Raw genomic sequence first — 20773 nt, 5'->3', positions numbered from 1 at the left:
TGTTTTGTTTTAGCTTTTTTATTCAAGTTCTTTTCTACAAAATGACCAATATGGGGAAATGTTTTAATTGATTACATATGTAAAATCTGTTATCAGTTTGCTCACTGTCTCACAGAGAGGGGAGGGAAGGGAGGGAAAGAATTCAGAACTCAGAATTCAGAATTCAGAAGTTAAAAAAATATTAAAAGTTGTTTTTACCTGTAAGTGGGGAAAAAGAATGTTATTAAAAAAAAAGAAGTGTGTCTCTACAATTGACTAAAGGTGGCTCCCAGCCACTTCCATCCATTGCTTCTTGATCTCTCCTTGGGGGAGAAACAGAACAGGTTGAATCCTTCTTCTCTATGATATTCCTTAAAACACTTAAAGAAAGTGGTTATATTCTATTCATGCCTTTACTCTCCTGGCTAAAAAGCCCTTGATTTTCCCAATGACTATCATATAGTACAATCATCATCTGATAACCCTTCACCATCCTGGTTGCCCTCCTATAGAATGTTGATAGGCTTCCAATTTCCTTCCTAAAATATGGCATCCAGAACTGAACATAGCACTCCAGATGTCATTTGATCAGGGTAGATTACAGCAAGATTAGCATCTCTCTCATCATAACCACTATTATTTTTCAGTGTAGTCAGAGATTACATTAGCTTTTTTATTGCCACTCATATCACTCTAGGGGCTACGAGAGCTTTCAGTTCATCAAATCCTCATGTCTTTTGCAGACAAATACCTGGGCCACACCTGAGCCAAATACCTGTGCTTATGTGGAGTTAACTGTATATTTAGCCCTTTTAAATTTGATCTTAAGAGATTCACTCCACCATTCTAACTGTTGACATTTTTTTTAAATTCTTACTTTTTAATCAAACATATTAGTTATCCCTCTGAGTTCTGCGTCATCTAAAGGTAAACATGCCATCTATTCATTCATTCATTTAAGTCATTGCTATGAATATTAAACAGGACAGGACCTAGCACTGATCCCTGGAATACTCAAATACCAACCTTCCTAGTTGTTCTTAAACTGTAAATGACTACACTTTGGGTCTAGCCATTAGAAGATTCCGAATTTACTAAACTATACTATTATTGTCTACCTTACACTTCTTTACCTTATCCACAAGCATAGCAAGAGAGAATTTGTTCAATATAGTGCTAAAATTTAGGTTAACCATATCATGAGTAATCTCTTGATGAATCAAGCTAGTAAATATAAAAAATGAAATAATAACAATAGCTAGCATTTCTATGGTGTTTTAAGGTTTGTAAAGCACTTTCTATCTGCTCACAATCTCTCTCTCTCTCTCTCTCTCTCTCTCTCTCTCTCTCTCTCTCTCTCTCTCTCTGTCATCTCTCTCTCCATCTCTCCATCCATCCATCCATCCATCCATCCATCCATCCATCCATCCATCCATCCACCCACCCATCTATCTATTGAACCTATTTATTTTTAGTCCACAATGACCCTATTGAATGGCTGCTATTTTAACTCTATCTTACAGATGGTAAAATTGAGGCTTAAGACCTTAAGTGATTTGCTCAGGATCACCCAGATAGTCAGAATCTGAAGTAGTATTTGAGTCCAAATCTTCTGGACTCCAAGTCCAGTATTTCATTGTGTGGTCTATTCTTGCTAAAGCTTTTCAGCCTCTTCATTAATACTTCTTTCTTTGCAAGTTGTTTGCTAACTATCCCGTTATGAATATATTCTAGAATTTATCAGGAATTGAAGCTGAACTTCCTGGATCATAATTTAGATAGTCTCCTCTCTGTGTGTCTCTCTCTGTCTTCCTCTCTCTCTGTCTCTCTCTTGGGACATTTGCCCTTCTTCTGTCCTCTCACCTTCTCCACAGTCTGTCAAACATCACGGACAGTGACTCAGCCATCACAAGAGGTAAATACAAAAAGGAAACATTTCCCTAACTTGGACTGTAGTTCATTATACCCTGGTGACCTGAACTCATCAAGGACAGATGGATATTCTCTTACTTATCTTCAATTTCAAGTCCTTATTAGCCATTTATTTTTTCCAGGCTAGTGACTATTCTCCTTGGAAGACAAAATAGAAGTGAAATAGGAATTCAATAGATTTGCTTTCCTCCATTGTCTGTGATCATTGTAACATTCACTTTGAGCAATGGTCCTATCGTTTCTTTGTTCCTCATCCTTTTCTTAATAAAGCTATCCCCCTTTTCTCCTTGTTATCTTGAGTTTTCCTCTCCAGTCTCAGCTAATTTTGAGCTTTAGTACTTCTGACACCATTCTTACAGCACCATGACATGTTTTTTCTTCCACCCTCCATTAACTTCTCTTGTTTTGATTTTCTATACATATCTTAGAAATGTATGTTGGTTAATGAGTTTTGTGTGTATCCACATCAGTCTCCTTAGACAATTCTCCCTTTCCTGTTTGCTAGAATTGTTTCTTTGTTTCTTCCAAATTTCATTTTTAAGGGCCTCCCATCCCTCCCTGTCTGTCTTCCTCTGTAGTATTTTACTCTAAGGAATCTTATCTGTCCTTTCTCAGAACCTTTTGAAATCTACTCTCCCTAAATGGAGGCAATATCAGACCATATAGAAGACTGATTATTTAGTCACCTCTTTAGAATTCATTTTTTTTCTCATAGTCTCCATAGAAAACAACAAATGAGCCATACTGAACACTTCCATTAAGCCATATGAAGTATATTTTTTGGGGTGCCTCTGTTCCAATCTGCAAACAATCCTAACATCCATGACAGCAGCAAATACATGATTACTAATAAGGCTTCTAAGAACTTCTCAAGTCTTCATCTTGCCAATCTTGCTAAGGACACAAATGTCGAAGGGGAGTCTTTAGCCCCCTAATGCAGACTTCCCTAGTTGCTCTATTCAAGAAATGGGGTTCCCATTGTGGTTGCCCAGTCAAATAAAAGCAGAATATATTTCTCATATACGTACATAAGCAGATTCAGCCATAAGGAATCATCTATGGTCCAAGGAAAATGCAAACAATAATGACTTAGAGCCGAATTGCTAAAGCAATGTTCCTAATATACCCATCTCTTACCCAGTGTTCACAGGAGAACTAACATTATTGTTAGTCCTTCCTAAATGTAGGAACCAGCTATGTAAACTCCACTTTTCATCTAGGAAGTTTTGAAATATTTGGGGGCTTAGAACAATGCCATTAACTAACAAGAGTATTAAGAGTACCTCCCTATCCTTAGGATACCCCACTTGGACCTTTTACAAAAGCAAACATCTTTGGTGAATACACACTTTTTCATGCTTTCAGCCTTGTCTGTTACTGATGATCAGAAGACTGTTGAACAAGTTTGTCTCTATTGTTTTACCTTTCAAATACTCGTGCATAATTTTGATGTATGTGTAGAAGACTTCTTCAGTAAAGAGAATCTCTAAGGCAGCATTTTGTTCCATCAAAATAAGGCCAGGTAGCAACATCATACGATGGTAGATTTAAAGAACCCAAGAAAACTACAATATAAAGAAGGTCAGTGACTTGTCTAACACCAAAGAGATAACAAATATCTAAGGTTATATTTGAATCCAGATCCAGTGAATAAAAAGCAGAATTTTTAGTTCGGGTACACTTGGACTTAAATTGCATCAATCTTGGATTCAATTACTACTTCTGAAGTTGTTTTAAAAAAAAGTTATTTTAAACCATTACTTATTTCCTTAATTTTTTTCAGATATAGGTTAAACTACATTGTTGCCAAGATCCTTTTCAGATAAATACTGTATTTCTATAAAATTAAAAGCTTTTGGTCAACAAACAATAAGTACAATGAAATCTTACATTCTCTACAAATTTCTTCAAAATTACATAGTGATAACATATGTAGTGATAAAGATATGCTCTATTGTGGAATATAGTTGGCAAAACATACTTATTCCCTACTAATGCTATTAGTAAGAATGCCTTTAATACTTGCATATATTATTCTAACTAAAATTTTATATAATGCAAAGTAGTCATAGCTGGTACCTACAATTAATTAATGATGTCTAAAAATTTTCCCACACCTTTAATATTTTTCCTCTTTCAGATACCTTGTGAACTGATGTCTCAATATCCATGTAATTGCATCACCTTCAGCACAGATCTGTTTTATGTTCACTATACAAATTTGACTGCTTCTCCATTCTTTGTTCTCTTGAATTCCTTTTCTACTTCCTCTTTAAGCTTATGTAGAACTGATGTTAAAGTTCAAGTGTGGTAATTAATTTTCCTTAAAAGTTAAGAGTTATAATAATCTTTGCATATCTATTCCATCTTTTGCTTGTTTGCTGTACTCTTAAAGTACACCCATCAGAATAAATATTTTGGACAGATACTACAAATGTACAATGAATTTGGCCCTGAATTAAGCAAGTGGAGAAGACAGACTAAATCACCAATGGGAAATCTTTGAGCTACTTTTTAATGGTTCTGAACTTCTCCTGAAACAATGGCTTGTCTTTTAAATTCTAATGTTTAACCAGTGTTATTATATGACTGTGGGATGTGGGACACTACGATCTATGAAAAATAAAATTGAGTATCACTAAGAGGACAATAGAAGGACATATGATAGGTATGGGCAGACTGTAAAGCAAAGAACTGGGGAAAGATCATCTTCAAAGAAAGGCATGATTCATAAAAAATTATCTGATCACGTGATGAGAGTGACTGGAAAACTATGGTTGACCTGTGTATCCCCCTGGCATCCTCACTTTGTCAAGAAAATTGTGGATCTCCTATAGTGACTTCAAGAGAGGACAGGGATAGTGGAAGCCCAAGATGGTCAGATATGGATGAACTGTGATCTGTGTCTTATTTCATAATGTCCACACTAATAGGATCTTTGACCTACTACAGAACCTGAAGATGTTATTAAATTACAAAGAGCTTCCCAATGATCACAGCTGCTGTTGTTTCTGCATTCCTGATGGAAGTTTGGAAATTATTATTATTTTTAGTTATAATTTTGTTCATTTGAGGGATCTTTAATCTCATTGATTTATGTGATCCTGGGTAAGTCACTTAAACTCTGTTTACCTGTTTCATTAGCTGTTAAATGGGGATAATTATAACAACACCTACCTCTTAACCTTGTGAAAATAAAATGAAATAATATTTTTTACATTTACATTTGATTTTATTTTTCTCAATTACTTGTAAGCAAAAAATGTAAACATTCATTAACATTTTTTTAGTTCGAAATTCTCTTTCTCCTCTTTCCCCCTCACTCTTCCTTGAGAAGGCAAGTAATTTGATATAGATTATACATGTGCAGTCATGCAAAACATTTATTAGACATGTTGTAAAAGAAAATGCAGCAAAAAATAAGAATAGTAAAGAAAATAGAGTATACTCCAATCTGTATTTAGAGTCCATTAGTTCTTTCTCTGAAAATGGATAGCATTTTTAATATAAGTCCTGTGGAGTTGTCTTGGATCATTGTATTGCTGAGAACAGCTAAATTGATCATTATATTGCTATTACTGTGTACAATGTTCTCCTGGTTCTCTTTGCATCAGTTCCTGTAAGACCAGTTTTTTTGAAAGCATTATACTTATTATTTCTTGTAGCATAATTGTATTCGATCACAATCATATACCACAACTTGTTCACCCATTTCCCAACTGATGATCATCCCTTCAATTTCCAATTTTTTGCTACCACAAAGAGAGCTACTACTAATATTTTTGTACAAATAGATTCATTTCTTTTTTTTTTTTTGGAATGTTTATAAGATACAGATCTAGTTGTGGTATTGCTGGATGGAAAGGAATGCAACGTTTTAGAGTCCTATAGGCATAGTTCCAAGTTGCTCTCCAGAACAGTTGGATCACTTCACAACTTCACCAACAATTCATTAATGTCCTAATTTTCCCACATCATCTCCAACATTTGTCATTTATCTTTTCTGTCATATTAGTAAATCTGCTAACTGTGAGGTGGTACCTCAGAATTGTTCTAGTTTGCATTTCTCTAATCAATAGTGGTTTAAAGCATTTTTTTCCATGACTGGAGATAGCTTCGATTTCTTCTTTTGAAAACTACCTATTCATATCTTTTGACCACTTATCTACTGGGGAAGTGATTCATATTCTTATAAATTTGACACAGTGTATATTTGAGAAATTAAAACTTTATCAGAGAAATAAGCTATAAAAAATTTCCCTCCGTTTCCTGTGTTCCTTCTAATCATGGCTGCATTTACTTTGAAAAAAAAAAAAAAACCAAAACCCTTTTAATTTAATTTAATCAAAATCGTCTATTTTATATCTTATAATTCTCCCTATCTATTGTTTGGTCATAAATTCTTTCTTTATCCATAAACTTGACAGGAATAATCTCCCATGCTTCCTGAATTTGTTTATGATATCTCCTTTTATATCCAAATCACATATCCATTTTGACCTTATCTTGGTATATGGTGTGAATGCTGATCTATCCCTAATTTCTGTCAAGCTCTTTTCTATTTTTCTAATGATTTTTTTATTAAATAGTGAGTTCTTGTCCCTAAATTGTTTTGAGGATTACCACTTTCTAATATAGTTTAAGATCTAGGACTGTTAAACCATCTTTCTTCATGCTTCTTTTCATTGATTCCCTTGTTATTCTTGGCCTTTTTTTCTTCTAGGTGAATTTTGTTATAATCTTTTCTAGCTTCCTAAAATAATTTTTTGGCAACTTGATTGATATGGCTCTGAAAAGTAAATTTATATTTAGGTAGAATTGCCATTTTTATTATATTGGCTTAGCCTACCCGTGAACGATGACTATTTCTCCAGTTGTTTAGTTCTGATTTTATTTGTGTGAAAAGTGTTTTATAATCGTGTTCATCTAGTTCCTGGGTTTATCTTGGTAGGTAGACTTTTAAGCATTAAAAAAATAAAACCTTTACCTTTTGTCTTAATACTAATGCTGTGTTTTGGTTCCAAAGTAGAAGAGTGGTAAAGGTTATGCAATGGGGACTAAATGAATTGCCTAGGGTCACATGGCCAGGAAGTGTTTGAGGCTAAATTTGAACCTAGGACCTCTTGCCTCTGGGCTTGGCTTTCAATCCACTGAGCCATCAAACTGCCCCCAGACTCCCAAGTATTTTATATTGTCTGCAGTTATTTGAAATGGAATTTCTCTTTCTTTCTATTCATTTTGGATTTGTTGGTAATATGTTAATATTCTTATGATTTTATATAGATTTATCTTATATCCTGCAACTTTGCTGAAGTTGTTAATAATTTCAGCTAGGTTTTAAAATTTCAATCTCTAGGAATCTGTAAGTATATCATCACACTGTCTGTAATGAGTGATAGTTTTATTTCCTCATTGCCTGTTGTAATTTCTTCAATTTATTTTTCTCATCTTATTACTATAGCTAGCCTTTCTAGAACAATATTGAGTAATACTGATGATAATGGACATTCTTGCTTCATTTCTGATGTTATTAGAAAGACTTCTAGTTTATTATCATTACATATAATATTTGCTTATGGTTTTAGATAGAGACTACTTATCATTTTAGGGAAAGCTCTACTTATTTTAATGATTTCTAGTGTTTCTAGGAATTAATGATGTATTTTGTCAAAAGCTTTTTCTGCATCTATTGAGATGATTATAAGATTTCTGTTGGTTTTATTATTGATATTCTGCTGATAGTTTTTCTAATATTAAACCATCCCTGAATTCCTGGTATATTTCCCTTATGGTCATAGTGATCTTTGTTATGTATTGCTATAGTCTTGTTTGTATTTCATTTAAAATTTCTGCATTAATATTCATTAGGGAACTTGTTATGTAAGGGAAATTTGGGGAATTAGAGAAATCTGTTTCATTTTCTGTTTGTGATCTTCCTGGTTTAGGTTTCAGTATCATATTTGTGCTGTAGACGATGAAATAATATTTGCAAAACTTGAGCATACTGCCTATCCTGGATTAGATATTATATTAATACTTCCTTGATCTTCCCTTTCCTTCTTTTCTCTTTCCTTCCCTTCCTTTCCTTTCTGTTCCTATGTGACTCTTACTCACATTCTCTTATTAATCCTTGATGAGGATTTGCTCATCAAGCAGAAATCCTTCATTTATATCTCTCATAACTGTGTGAGTAGTAATGGTGTATGTAGAGAGTCCATGGTTAATCTACGGTCAGGGCTTTGTTGTTATTTTTATCTTTTGCTCATTTTTCTAATTGTTGCTTTTTATCCCACATTAACATAGTGATTTCTAAGGTGAGGTATGCACAATATTGTCCATTGGAGTATGGGAAGAAACTGTTAAAATGTCTATTTAAAAAAATATTCCTACCTAAAAAAAGAAACTAAGTTTGTCCATTTGTCAGATGAACATGTTACCTATATAGTACTGTTGTCTTTCCTCATGAACATTATTCCATCACTAGAAACTCTAAAAATGATGATAGCATATTACTCTTGTTCCCTTATGTAAGAAAGTAATGCTAAGGACTTGATAGTGACACCCTCATCTATTTTCTTTTCTTATACTGTGACAGATTATAGTCACATATTACACATGTGCCCAGTTAAATGGATTTAGACATTTTAGAATCTAGTTTTAACTAAAATAACACTCACAAAATTGATGAATGGCTTTAAAGGTTTCCTGAAAAGGAACTGTAGACTGAAGATTATACTTAACATATGAATAAAAACAAATTAGAAAGAGCAGTGGAGTGATGAATGGAAAGGATATTCAGATAGTATATTGTCAGAGGTGACTGAATACTCAAAAGTGACAGTAAAAATATCTGGAAAGAGGATTGGCTGAACCACAGGAATTCCAATACTCCCATGTGCCAGCAAAGCAGTGAGACTACAAAGGAGCCTTAAGGGGGACCAGCTGAACCACAAGAAACCAATGTTCCCAGAGGACCCTAGGCAATAGAGCTCAGAGCAGGAGATCTGCCCACCCAAAGACACTTGTTAGGGTCAAGGAGCAGAAGAATGTGGACCAAGCCAGTCCATGAAACAACAGGGGAACAGCTAACATGGGGTACTGAATATAGCTAGATAAATCAGCAGCATACCTCCCCAGAGCAGACCAGCAGGACCACTTTCTCAGCAGACATACCATTTAAAACAAAGGCAACCAGGTCTATCCCAAGTATCAGAAAAGAGCACTCTGTAAGTTTGGAGCAGTGTGCCCTCTACACTAGGATCATAGGATCATACCTCAACAGATAGATATGTTAATGTGGGGAAAAAACAATTAGAAAAATGAGCAAAAGATAAAAATAACAACAAAGCCCTGAACTTAGAAAGTTTCTTTAGTGTCAGGGAAGATTAAAATACAAACTCAGAAGAGGATAACAATGCCAAAAATGAAAAATGTTAAGCCTTAAAGGAAAGTGTGAAAGGATTTTAGTTCACAAAAGAACCCCTAGAAGAACTTGAAAAGAAGTTAAAAAAAACCAAATAAGAGAATTTACAGAAAAAACTGATCAGCTAGGAAAAATTCATTAAAGAAATAAACTCTCTAAAAAGTACAATAGGCCAAAATGAAAGGGAGGCCCAAAAATACATTAAAGAATATGATTTCCTAAGGAAATGGATGCAAAAATGGAAGAAAACAACTATTTAAAGAATAGGGTTGGCCAAATGGAAAAGGAAACACAAAAACTCATAGAGGAAAATAAATCGCCCCAAACTAGAATTGGACAAATAAAAGCTAGTTATATCATTAGACAGTGGGAAACAATAAGACAAAATAAACAAAACGAAAAAATAGAAGAAAATTTAAAATAAAAACCTTACTAGAAAATGACCTAGAAAATTAAACCAGGAAAGATAATCTAAGAATCAGATTACCTGAAAGCCATGAAAAAAAGAAGAGGATGACCACCAGATTACAAGAAATTATCAAGGAAAACTGTTTTGATATCCTCAAACAAGTGGGAAAAAAATAGAAATTGAAAGAATCTACCCATCACCTCCTGAAAGAGATCCCAAAATAAAATACCCAAGGACTATTGCAGCCAAATTCCAGAACTCCCAGGCCAAGGAAAAAAGCTATATAATCACTCAGAAGAAAACAATTCAAATATCATGAAGCCACAATCAGGATTATAGAGGACCTAGCAGCTTCTATATTAAAGGACTGGAAGGCATGGAATATAATATTCAAAAAGGCAAAGAATCTATAACTATAATCTGGAATTATATATCTAGCAAAACTAAGCCTAAGACACTGGGGGGGGGGGGATTAGTATTCAACGAAATAGAGGAATTTCAGACTTTCATGACCAAAAAATCAGAGCTGAAAAGAAAATTTGTTGGACAAATTTGACATTCAATAAAAAAAAGCATAAAAAAGGTAAAATGGAAACCTAAGGGTGTTTTTTTTAAACCCTTATCTTCCATCTTGGAATCAATACTATGTATTGGTTCCAAGGTAGAAGAGTGGTAAAGGCTAGGCAATGGGAGTCAAGTGACTTGCCCAGGGTCACACAGCTGGGAAGTGTCTGAGGCCAGATTTGAATCCAGAATTTCCTATCTCTAGGCCCAGCTCTCAATCCACTGAGCTACTTAACTGCCTCGCTAGGGGTTTTGATAATGTTGAATTGTATACATTTATACCTGGAAAGATGATTATTAAAATACTTAGATATTTTTGATACTTGAGAAAGGTAAGATACTTAAAGTATGCAAGATACCTAAAGTACCTAAGATACTTAAGATCTATATCATGATCAGAACAATGACAAGGATTATACATAGAAAAAAGGAAGGAAGCTAAATAAGATCAGCTGATATTCTCTCCTATCCCTACCAAAAATAGGCGTGGGAAAGAGGAACACATGGGGAAAAGAGAAAAGGAGAGATAAAAAGGGGGTAAACTACTTCTCATTAAGGGGTGCATAAGAGGTGAACACAATAGAGGAGAAAATGGAGGGAGAGCTTTGATTGAACTCTACTATCCTTAGAATTAGCTCAAAGTGGAAACAACTTCCACATCTAGTCAACTATAGAAATATACCTTTCCCTATAATGAAGTAGGAAAGTAGGTAGAATAAAGGAGGGGAGTGATGTACAGAGAGAGTGAACTTGGGAGGCTGTCATAGACTATGAAACATCTGTGAACAGGAAAAGGCTAAAAGGAGAGAGAGATAAGAGTGAACAGGGGAAATAAGATGGAGGGAAACATACAATTAGTAATTATAACTGTGAATGTGAGTGGAATGAACTCACTCACAAAATGGAAAAGGATAGCAGAGTAGATTAAAAACCAGGATCCCACAATATGCTGTTTATAAGAAAAACATTTAAAATAGGGAGACACACAAAAAATAAAAGAGTCTGAATCAGAATCTACTGTGCCTCAGCTAATGTAAAAAAGGCAGGGGTAGCAATTATCTCAGACAAAGCAAAAGTAAAAGTTGAACTAATGAAGAGATAAGGAAGGAAATCACATCATGATAAAAGGCACAATAGATAATGAAACAACATATGGATTAAACACATATGCACCAAGCAGTATAGCATCTAGATTCCTAAAGGAATAGCCACATGAGTTACAGTATGGAATAGTAAAATGTTACCTCAACATTCCCCTTACAGAAGTAGATAAATCCAACCAAAAAATAAATAAGAAAGAAGTTAAGGAGGCAAATAGAACTTTAGAAAAAGCTGGATATGATAGACCTCTTGATAAAAGTGAATGGGAATAGAAAGGAGTACACTTTTCCTCAGCACTATATGGCAGCTTCACAAAAATTGACCACATAATAAGGAATAAAAACCTTACATCCAAATGTAGAAAAGCAGAAACATGAAATGCATATTTGTCAAACCATAATTCAATAAAAATTATAATCAACAAAAGGAAGCAGAAAGACTAAAAACTAATTGGAAACCAATAATCTTATGCTAAAGAATGAATGGATCAAAGACCAAATCATAGAAACAATCAACAATTTCATTAAAGAAAATGGCAATGAGGAGACAATATATCAAAACTCATTAGATGCAGCAAAAGTGGTACTTAGGGGGAAAGTCATATCTCTTGATACTTACATCAATAAATTAAGGAAAGCACAGATCAATGAATTGGTTACATAACTAAAACGAGAAAATGATTAAAAATCCCTAACTAAACACCAAAAATGGAATCCTGAAAATCAAGAGAGAGATGAACAAAACTAAAAGTAAGAAAACCATTGAACTAATAAGTAAGACAAGGAGCTATTTTTATGAAAAAATAAATAAAATAGATAAATCATTGGTCAAATTGATTAAAAAGGAAAGAAGACAACCAAGTTTCCAGTATTAAAAATGAAAAAAGACAACTAACAAAGAAGAAATTAAAGCAATTATTGGAGGATTTTTTGTACAACTATATGTCAATAAATCTGACAATCTAAATGAAATAATTGAATAATTACAAAAATATAAGCCATCTAGATAAACAAAAGAGGAAATAGAATACTTAAGCAACCCCATCACAGAAAAAGAAATTGAAGAAACCATTAAGGATCTCCATAAGAAAACAGCCCCAGGACCTTTGGATTCACAAGTAAATTCTACCACATATTCAAACTCCAGTACTATATAAACTATTTAGAAAAATGAGGGAAGAGGGAATCCTTCTAAACTCATTTTCTTGGTATTGATACTATAATAATTAAAATTAAATCAATGAGGCTGTTAGTAGCTTTAACAATTTAATTTAATCAAAGTAGTGATAGTAAAGAGAGGGAAATGTAAGAAAGAGGTAGAAAGGAGCTTAGCTTAATACTTTATCTGTTATTCTGATGGATTGAAGCTCACCACTGATATGTGTTCCTTCAGGTTCCAAACTCCAGCCAGAAAACTGTGAAAGTCTCTCCAGAGCCTCGGTCTCACCTTTATAAGCAGTTTTCTCCAACCACTAGTTTTCCCATGTTGCATGTCAGGAACCAATCATAGTTTCTTAATTTGGCTGGCACTGCCCAGGGAGGCAGTGCTTGTGGGATCAGTTTCCTGTCTTGATGGTTTCAACTTCCTTTCTCTGAGGGTCTTTCTATCCCTCCACATCAAAGGTGACTGATTGATTACATCAAAACAAAGTGACATAATGGGGAGGAAGAGTTCCTATAATATGTAAACCCCAAAAATCGTAGACCAGCCTTCTTAATGAACATGTATGCAAAATTTTTAAATAAAATACTAGCAAGGAGATTACAATGTTATATCACAAAAATCATACACCACAATCAGGTAAACTTTACACTGGGAATATAGGATGGATCAATATTAGGAAAAACATTAGCATAATTGACCATATTAATAACAAAACCAACAGAAACCTCATGATTATTTCAAAAGATGCAGGAAAAAGCCTTTGACAAAATACAATACCTGTTCCCACAAAAAATGTTAGAAAACACTGGAATACAGAGAATCTTCCTAAAAGTGACAAGTGGCATCTATCTAATACCATCAGTAACCATTATCTATAATGGAGGTAAACTAAAACCCTTTCTAATAAGATCAGAGATATAGCAAGGATGTTCATTGTCAACACTGTTATTTAATATTGCACTAGAAGTGCTCATTATAGCAATAAAAACAGAAAAAGGAATTGAAGGAATTAGAATAAGCAATGAAGAAACAAAATTGTCATTCTTTGCAGATGATTTGATGGTATGTCTAGAGAACCCTAGAGAATCAACAAAAAAAATCAATAGAAATAATTAACCACTTCAACAAAGTCACAGGATAAAAATTAAAAGAAAATTCCATTAAAAATAATTCTAGACAAAATAAAATACCGGAGGGTATACCTGCCAAAACAAATCCAACAACTATATGAACACAATCACAAAACACTCTTTACACAAATAAAACCAGAACTAAACAAGTGGAAAACATTAATTCCTCATGGATAGGCCAAGCCAATATAATAAAAATGATAATCTTATCTAAATTAACTTACCTACTCAGTCCCATACAAATCCAGAGATTTGTATCTAGAGATATATGTGTGGTAAAAATCCACTAAGTAGCGGTGTTATATTTATTTTATTATATATACATATATGCATGTATATATATGTATATATATATATATATATATATATTAAGGCTTTATAAACCCTTCCCTCTCTCCTTTAAACCTTTCCCACACTCTTATGAACCTTTTCCACACTCTTATAAATACCTTAGATGCTCTCAAACACAGTGCAGAAAAAAGCAAAAAGACCAATGCTATAGTCACTGAGTCAATCAGCACCCAGGATAGAGACACAGTGCTGTGGCTGGTCACCTTTCATTCCATCAGCCAATAGTGTTGCTGTGTACAATCTTGGGTTGGCAAACTTGTACAAGTGGTAGTGGCCTACTGCATTTCCATTGTGAACAGTACGGTATTCATCTGCAAAATCTCATGATATAGCAAAAACTCCGCAACACAGAATTATACACACATACACACATGCACACACACACATATTTTTAAAAGCCCACAATGCAGTGAAGTCACAACAAGTGAACTGCAATATAGTGAGGGATGACTGTATTTGACCTGCTGGGAAAAGTGGAAAGTAGCGTGGTAAAAACTAGGCATAGAGCAACAACATCTCATATCACATACCAGAATAAAGTCAAAATGGATACTTCATCTAGAAATAAAAGGTAACACCATCAACAAATTAGGGGAACACAGGAAAAGTTTATGTATCAGGTTTATGGAAATGGTAAGAAGAAAAATGAAATAGATAATTTTGATTATATTAAATAAAAAAGGTTTTGTACAAATAAAACCAATGCAATCAAGATTACAAGGGAAACAAAATTGGAAAAAATCTTACGGCAAGTATCTCTGACAAAAGTTTTGTCTGTCAAATATAAAAAGAATTGAGTCAAACCATTCCCCAAATGAAAAATTATCAAAGGATGTGAACAGGCAGTTTTCAGAGGAAGAAATAAATGCTATTTTTAGCCATATGAAAAAATGTTCCAAATCATTATCAATTAGAGAAATGCACATTAAAACAAGTCTGAGATACTACCTCACACAAACCATACTGGCTAATATGACCAAAAAGGAAAATGAGAAATATTGGAGAGGATGTGGGAAATTGGGACACCAATACACCGTTGGCAGAACTGTGAACTAATAAAACCATTCTGGAGATCAATATGGAACCAGACTCAAAGGACCACAATGCTATGCATACCCTTTGACCCAGCAATACTACTGCTAAGTCTATATTCAAAAGAGATCAGAGATGGGGGGAAAGGACCTACTTGTATCAAAATATTTTTAGTAGCTCTTTGTGGCAAAGAATTGGAAAATGAGAGGTTGTCCATCAGTTGGGGAAAGGATGAACAAGTTGTGGTATATAGTTATAATGAAATACTATTGTTCCATAAGGAATGAGTTCAGAAAAAAGATGGAAAGACTTATATGAATGAATGCAAAGTGAAGTGAGCAGAAGCAGGAGAACAATGTATACAATAACAGAAACATTATACAATGATCAACTGTAAAGAATTAAAGCATTATCAGCAACAATTCAGGATGAAAATGCGGCCCATCGCCAAAGCAGAAACTGCTGAAGTCTAAGTGCACATCAAAGCATGCCATCTTCCACTATATTTCCTTCATGAGATTTCTATTGTATGTGTGATATGTGACTTCTATCATGACATGAGTAATATAAAAATATATATTGCATGAAAGTATAGACATAAAATGTATCAGACTCTTCATTATCTCGGGGAGGTGGGGAGGGTAAAGAGGGAGAAAACTTGAATTCTAGGAAGTCAAAAAGCAATTGTAAAATAATTTTTCTACATGCAACTGAAAAATAAAAAATTTAAAAAATAATGAAAATCTATCTTTAGAAAAGATATGGTCTAGTTATATAAACATAAAGAAGCATATATCCAAGAGCTATGCTGATATCTAGGAAATATTTTTTCAAAGTAAATTTTTATTACTTCCTAAAAATATTCTCAACATTTCCTGACAGCCTTTATTTCTTTTCCCAAACAGTCACTCTTCATAATAAAGAATAAAAAACAGGTGGACAATTCAGCAAAACTAATCATCAAAAAAGTTTGATTTTATATTTAGTACGCATACACGTGCACATATTGTGCAAAGAAGTGGGGACAGGGAAAGTGTTTTCTCATCTCTTCCTTAGAGCCAAGTTTAATCTTTCCACTTTCATAATATAACATTGAGATAAGATGGTTTTGGATTTCTTTGTATTTACTTTGTTGTAGTCATTTGGTATGTTTTCCTCCAGGTTTTGCTTATTTTGCTTCAATTCACTTAAGTCTTACAGTGCTTCTGTGTATTCATCATATTCATCATTACTCAAAATATTAAAAGACCCAGGAGGATGCCTTCCCATATCAGATGTATCCTTTATGAAGAACTTTTGGGAAGGTATTCACAAAACTTGTATAAGCGGAGGAGTGGATGAGTTTCTGTTTAATATCATTTTTAAGCAGCAAGAGTGACCACTACTTCCCTTTATAAATGTTCACCAACACTTAGGATGTCCAAATGCAATTGAGTAGTGAATTATAACCAAAGAACCTGGTTTTAAACCTTTGCTCTACTACTCTAATTCAACAAACATTAAGTGACTACTACATACTGGGTGCTCTACACAAGGATACAGGTAAATATGAAATGGAGGGTAAGCCAGAGGAATTAAGCACATGCTAGATCCAAAAAGTGAGGAAGGAGGCAGAAATGGACTTTGCAGCAGTATTCTGCTATATGGGAAGTCACATGGATTCAAGGAGAATTCTCTACATATGAAAACAATAGTTGTCAACAAATCAGTGGTTTGCCACATGAAATTTTTCACCCAAGATGGCATTCCTTTATGTGGGTGGTAAGGTAGCCTCATTCCCAGCCTCTTTTATTGCATGGTCATTGTCATAAGCTAGCCTATTAGCCACCTCCTTTTCTTATTCTGTTATTATATGCTGGTATTGCTCTATTAGCTTGGGATATATTTTTCTTTGGGAACTAGACATTTTCTTATTAATGCTTCACTTAACTTTTCCTCTTAACCATGCCTTTGTTCTCTGTTTTCCATACTAAAGATGGCTTTCTTTGAAATTAGAAGTGAAAAAAAAAAGTTAAGTAGATTCTACTTCCACTCTGTCTTGTACTCATCTTACACAATCACTTCTAAAGAGTGAGCCAATTTCTGCTGCCTTATTCAATTTTTAACTTTAATTTTTAAAGTTAACTTGTTTTCCTAATTAAAAAAGAAATATTTTATCTTCCTCTCCTCCTTACCTAATAGCAAAGCGAAACAAAACTGTGTTTACAAAAGAGTATGTCGAGTAAAATAAATTTCTGTTGACTAGGTCCAAAAAAATCTGTCTCTCATTCTCTGCCTGATTCTTCTTGCTCTGAATAAACCTTTAAAGACTTTTGCATAGTCCTCAGCATATTTCAGCAAAATTCAGTTCATTCTGGTCTTTAGCCTTCTGTGGTATTTCTCATCTCCCAATTATATTTTCCTTGGCTATACATCTCTCCTTACATCTTTTACAAAAGTCTTTTGCTTTAAAGTTTCAGCTTTTTGGAATAATGTACTGCCACATTAATAGTGGCCTTTTTGCCATCTTTTCTTTCTCATTAGTATCATCCTCAATTGCACAGATAAAATTTAATTTTTTGAGAACCTCTTATCTCTCTTGTGCTGCCTTCCATTTTGGAGTCTTTGCTGATGGATTTTTTTAATGAAAAGGGATAGCATTATATAGGAAGAGGAGAGATATATGGTGTGTCCAGTAATCTGCAATCTTTACACAAACCTCCTCAGCTAAGGCTAAGGCCATATGCTATGGTGGCAAGATGACTGGACTAGGAGATCTGAGCTCGAGACTGGCATGTACTAACTGTGTGAACATGACAATTTTTTTCTCTTTGAACCTCATTATCTCCACTTTAAAAGGAAGAGATTTGCAGTGTCTTGTCACAGAATCATCATGCAATATTCACTCTATCCTCTTTATCCTCCTCACATCTACTATATTCTGTTTAGGAAGCATCATTGCACAATGGAAAGAACCTCAGAGACCGAACACCTGGGTATGATTTTGACTCATTCTCTGCCTATGCAGAACCAGGCAAACCACTCTAATTCTCTGGACCACAGTTTCTTCAACTGTAAAATGAAAGAATAAGACTATAGACTCTCCTAGTTTGAAATCCAATGACCCTGAAGGGCTATGGAACTATTAACTATATTTAATTCTTTCTTAATTTTTTGAAATCAGCTTTCTTGAAGAAAAAGACCTTCCAAGTTCTACTTTGATTTCAAAATGATGGTAGGAAGGAACAAGGGATGTTCTTTAAACCAAATTTTTCTGCTTCTTTTCCATAGCTGTATGATTTCCCCCTTGCAGATGGATAAACCATATGCTCTGTGTCTCTGCACCCTGATGGATTGATTCCCCTGGCTGGGAGGGAGGTGGGAGCCTTGGCTACAAGGTTTGTGTACAGGCTGCAGGTGCCTGGGGCACATTGTGTTCCTGCTGCACAGAAGCCGGAGCTAAGTCCCAGGGCTCTGAAGTCGTGATATGCGAGGAGAAATAACCACTGCTTTTATTGTAAGCCTTTGAATCATCCATGAAATTTCTTTCCTTAATTTGAATGAATTAAAGTAAGGAAGATAAGGCCTCTCCCAGGATCCTGCTTGAACCACTGGGACAATTAGGAAAAAACCTTTCTATATCTATATAATGACATATAGTTATATAGAACGAAATCTATATGACTACATATTGTTATTTAGAAATATACATATATTTTTATAGAAATATGCATAAAGAAAACTACATAAAGTTATATATAAAACTATAAATAGCTATAACTATATATATGTGTATATATATATGTATATATATATATACTTAAACTTAAGTTCAGTGTGTAGATGACTCTCTTGGCTGATTAGAACCTGAGGACCCTGTTCCACTTTCTCTTACTCATAAAGATAATGCCAGACAGAAGGGATTGACTATCAAGGCATCATGATTTTCCTTTGGCTTCTATAATATCAGATATGAGAGTCAGAGGAGGTATCCTCCTTTTCAAAGGATCAATCAATTTCTGAGTCAAGGGAATCTTGTCCTAGTCACAACAGAAAGCCACCTCCACTCTATTTTCATCCTTCTCTGGTACCATAGATACACACTCTTCTAGCTATTCCTGTCTATAGCTGTCTAGGCTTTTGATTCCCTCACAGTTTCCTCTGCTTCCTCCCAGATCTGGTCCCAGCCCCCAGCTCTGGTTATCTTAGGTGCCCATTTCCTGCTCCCATTCCATTTCTCGTTCCTGTATCTGGAAGCTATCTGCCACCAGGGTAGCCAAATTTAGATGGGCTAAAATGTCCAGGTATCCATCCAACCTGGAATTAATTAAGCTTCATTTGATCCATACTTTTACTTCTCAGTGAGATAATAGATTAGCTTCTTAAAATGTTGACTTTATCACCAGATTTATTCATTTATTGAAATGAAAGAAAAACAGTATCTAGTCACTATATACTTGGTTTTAATTTATTAGTATTAAACATCATCCTTAGACCAGTTTGTGGCATCATCTAGGTTTCCTTTTTCTGATTGAGATCATAGCTATGAAGCTAGAAGGGACTTCAGAGTCCTTTACTCTTTCAGGTAACAGATAAGAAAATTGAGGTAAATAGAAAGTTGAAGTGACTCATTATGATTACATAGTAGAAAGTGGCACATCCAAGCCTTGAACCTTGACCCTCTAATTAAAAATGCAGCCAATTTTCCCATCTGTAACTACATGTGGCTTACAAAATAGGCCCAACTAGTTTGTTTCTGCCAGGGCACAAATTTAGTAACTTCCAAACCTTGGAGTTTATATTGCTTTTAGCTATTACTTTTCAGGTGTTTCAGTCTTGTTTGATTCTTTGTGACGACCTTTGAGATTTTCTTGGGAAAGTTACTGGAAAGTTTTGCCATTTCCCTCTTTTTTTACAGATGAGGAAACTGAGGCCAGCAGGGTTAAGTGGCTGACCAGGTTCACATAGCCAGTAAGTGTCTGAGGCCAGATTTGAACTCAGGAAGAGGAGTCCTTCTGACTCCAGGCCACTGTTCTTCTGTTATGGAACTGATCCTTAGTATCTCTTCTAAGACTAAGGGTTTTAAAAAAATAAAGAAAATCAGAAGTGACCTTGGTAAGACTATTCAATGAAGTTAACTTTTTTTTTTTTTAATTCAGTGGTGATGCCTATACACTCGTCAGTCACTCCAGCTTTTCCTCTCTCTATAGATTTCACCTCCTCTCTTTAGGGATGAGGGGGTCCATCTGATCAGTTTCACAGTGTCAAATTATTTTTTCTTAAAAAAGGGGGGAAGCTTGGACAGGTCACCACTCCCCAGGCCTTCCCTACATAATAAACCTCAGTGACCCCATATTAATTCTAGAATCAAATAAAATAATCTGTTCAGCACTTAAAGTCCTTTACGGTGGGGAAGCTAGGTGATTTAGTAGGTAGAGAGCCAGGACTGGAGACAAGGAGGTCCTGGGTTCAAATATGACTTCAGATACTTCCTAGCTGTATGACCTTGGTCAAGTCACTTAATTTTCATGGCCTAGCCCCTACTGCTCTTCCACCTTAAAACCATCACCTAGTATTCATTCTATATGATAGAAGGTAAGGATTTTAAAAAATGTAATTTGGAAATACTTAAAATAAAGAAAAATGCAATAGAATATAGTGTATTCATTCGTATCTGTATGGTTTAGTGGCCTCTATTTCTATCTGAGT

At 34.5% G+C, this 20773-nt stretch overlaps 1 gene segment (V, D, J or C); it reads right to left on the bottom strand.

Moving 5' to 3' along the window:
* Nucleotides 1-20773, bottom strand: part of TRAV18.2 (T cell receptor alpha variable 18.2) — a 311022-nt gene that overhangs the window by 278446 nt on the left and 11803 nt on the right. Inside the window, 1 exon segment of the V gene segment in view lies at nt 13763-13774. Coding sequence covers nt 13763-13774 — 12 coding nt within the window.

The sequence above is a fragment of the Monodelphis domestica genome, chromosome 1 (genome assembly GCF_027887165.1).
Source record: "Monodelphis domestica isolate mMonDom1 chromosome 1, mMonDom1.pri, whole genome shotgun sequence".
NCBI classification, from domain to species: Eukaryota; Metazoa; Chordata; class Mammalia; order Didelphimorphia; family Didelphidae; genus Monodelphis; species Monodelphis domestica.
The sequence above is the reverse complement of the archived record's forward strand: the minus strand, read 5'-3'. Positions and strand labels throughout refer to the sequence as shown.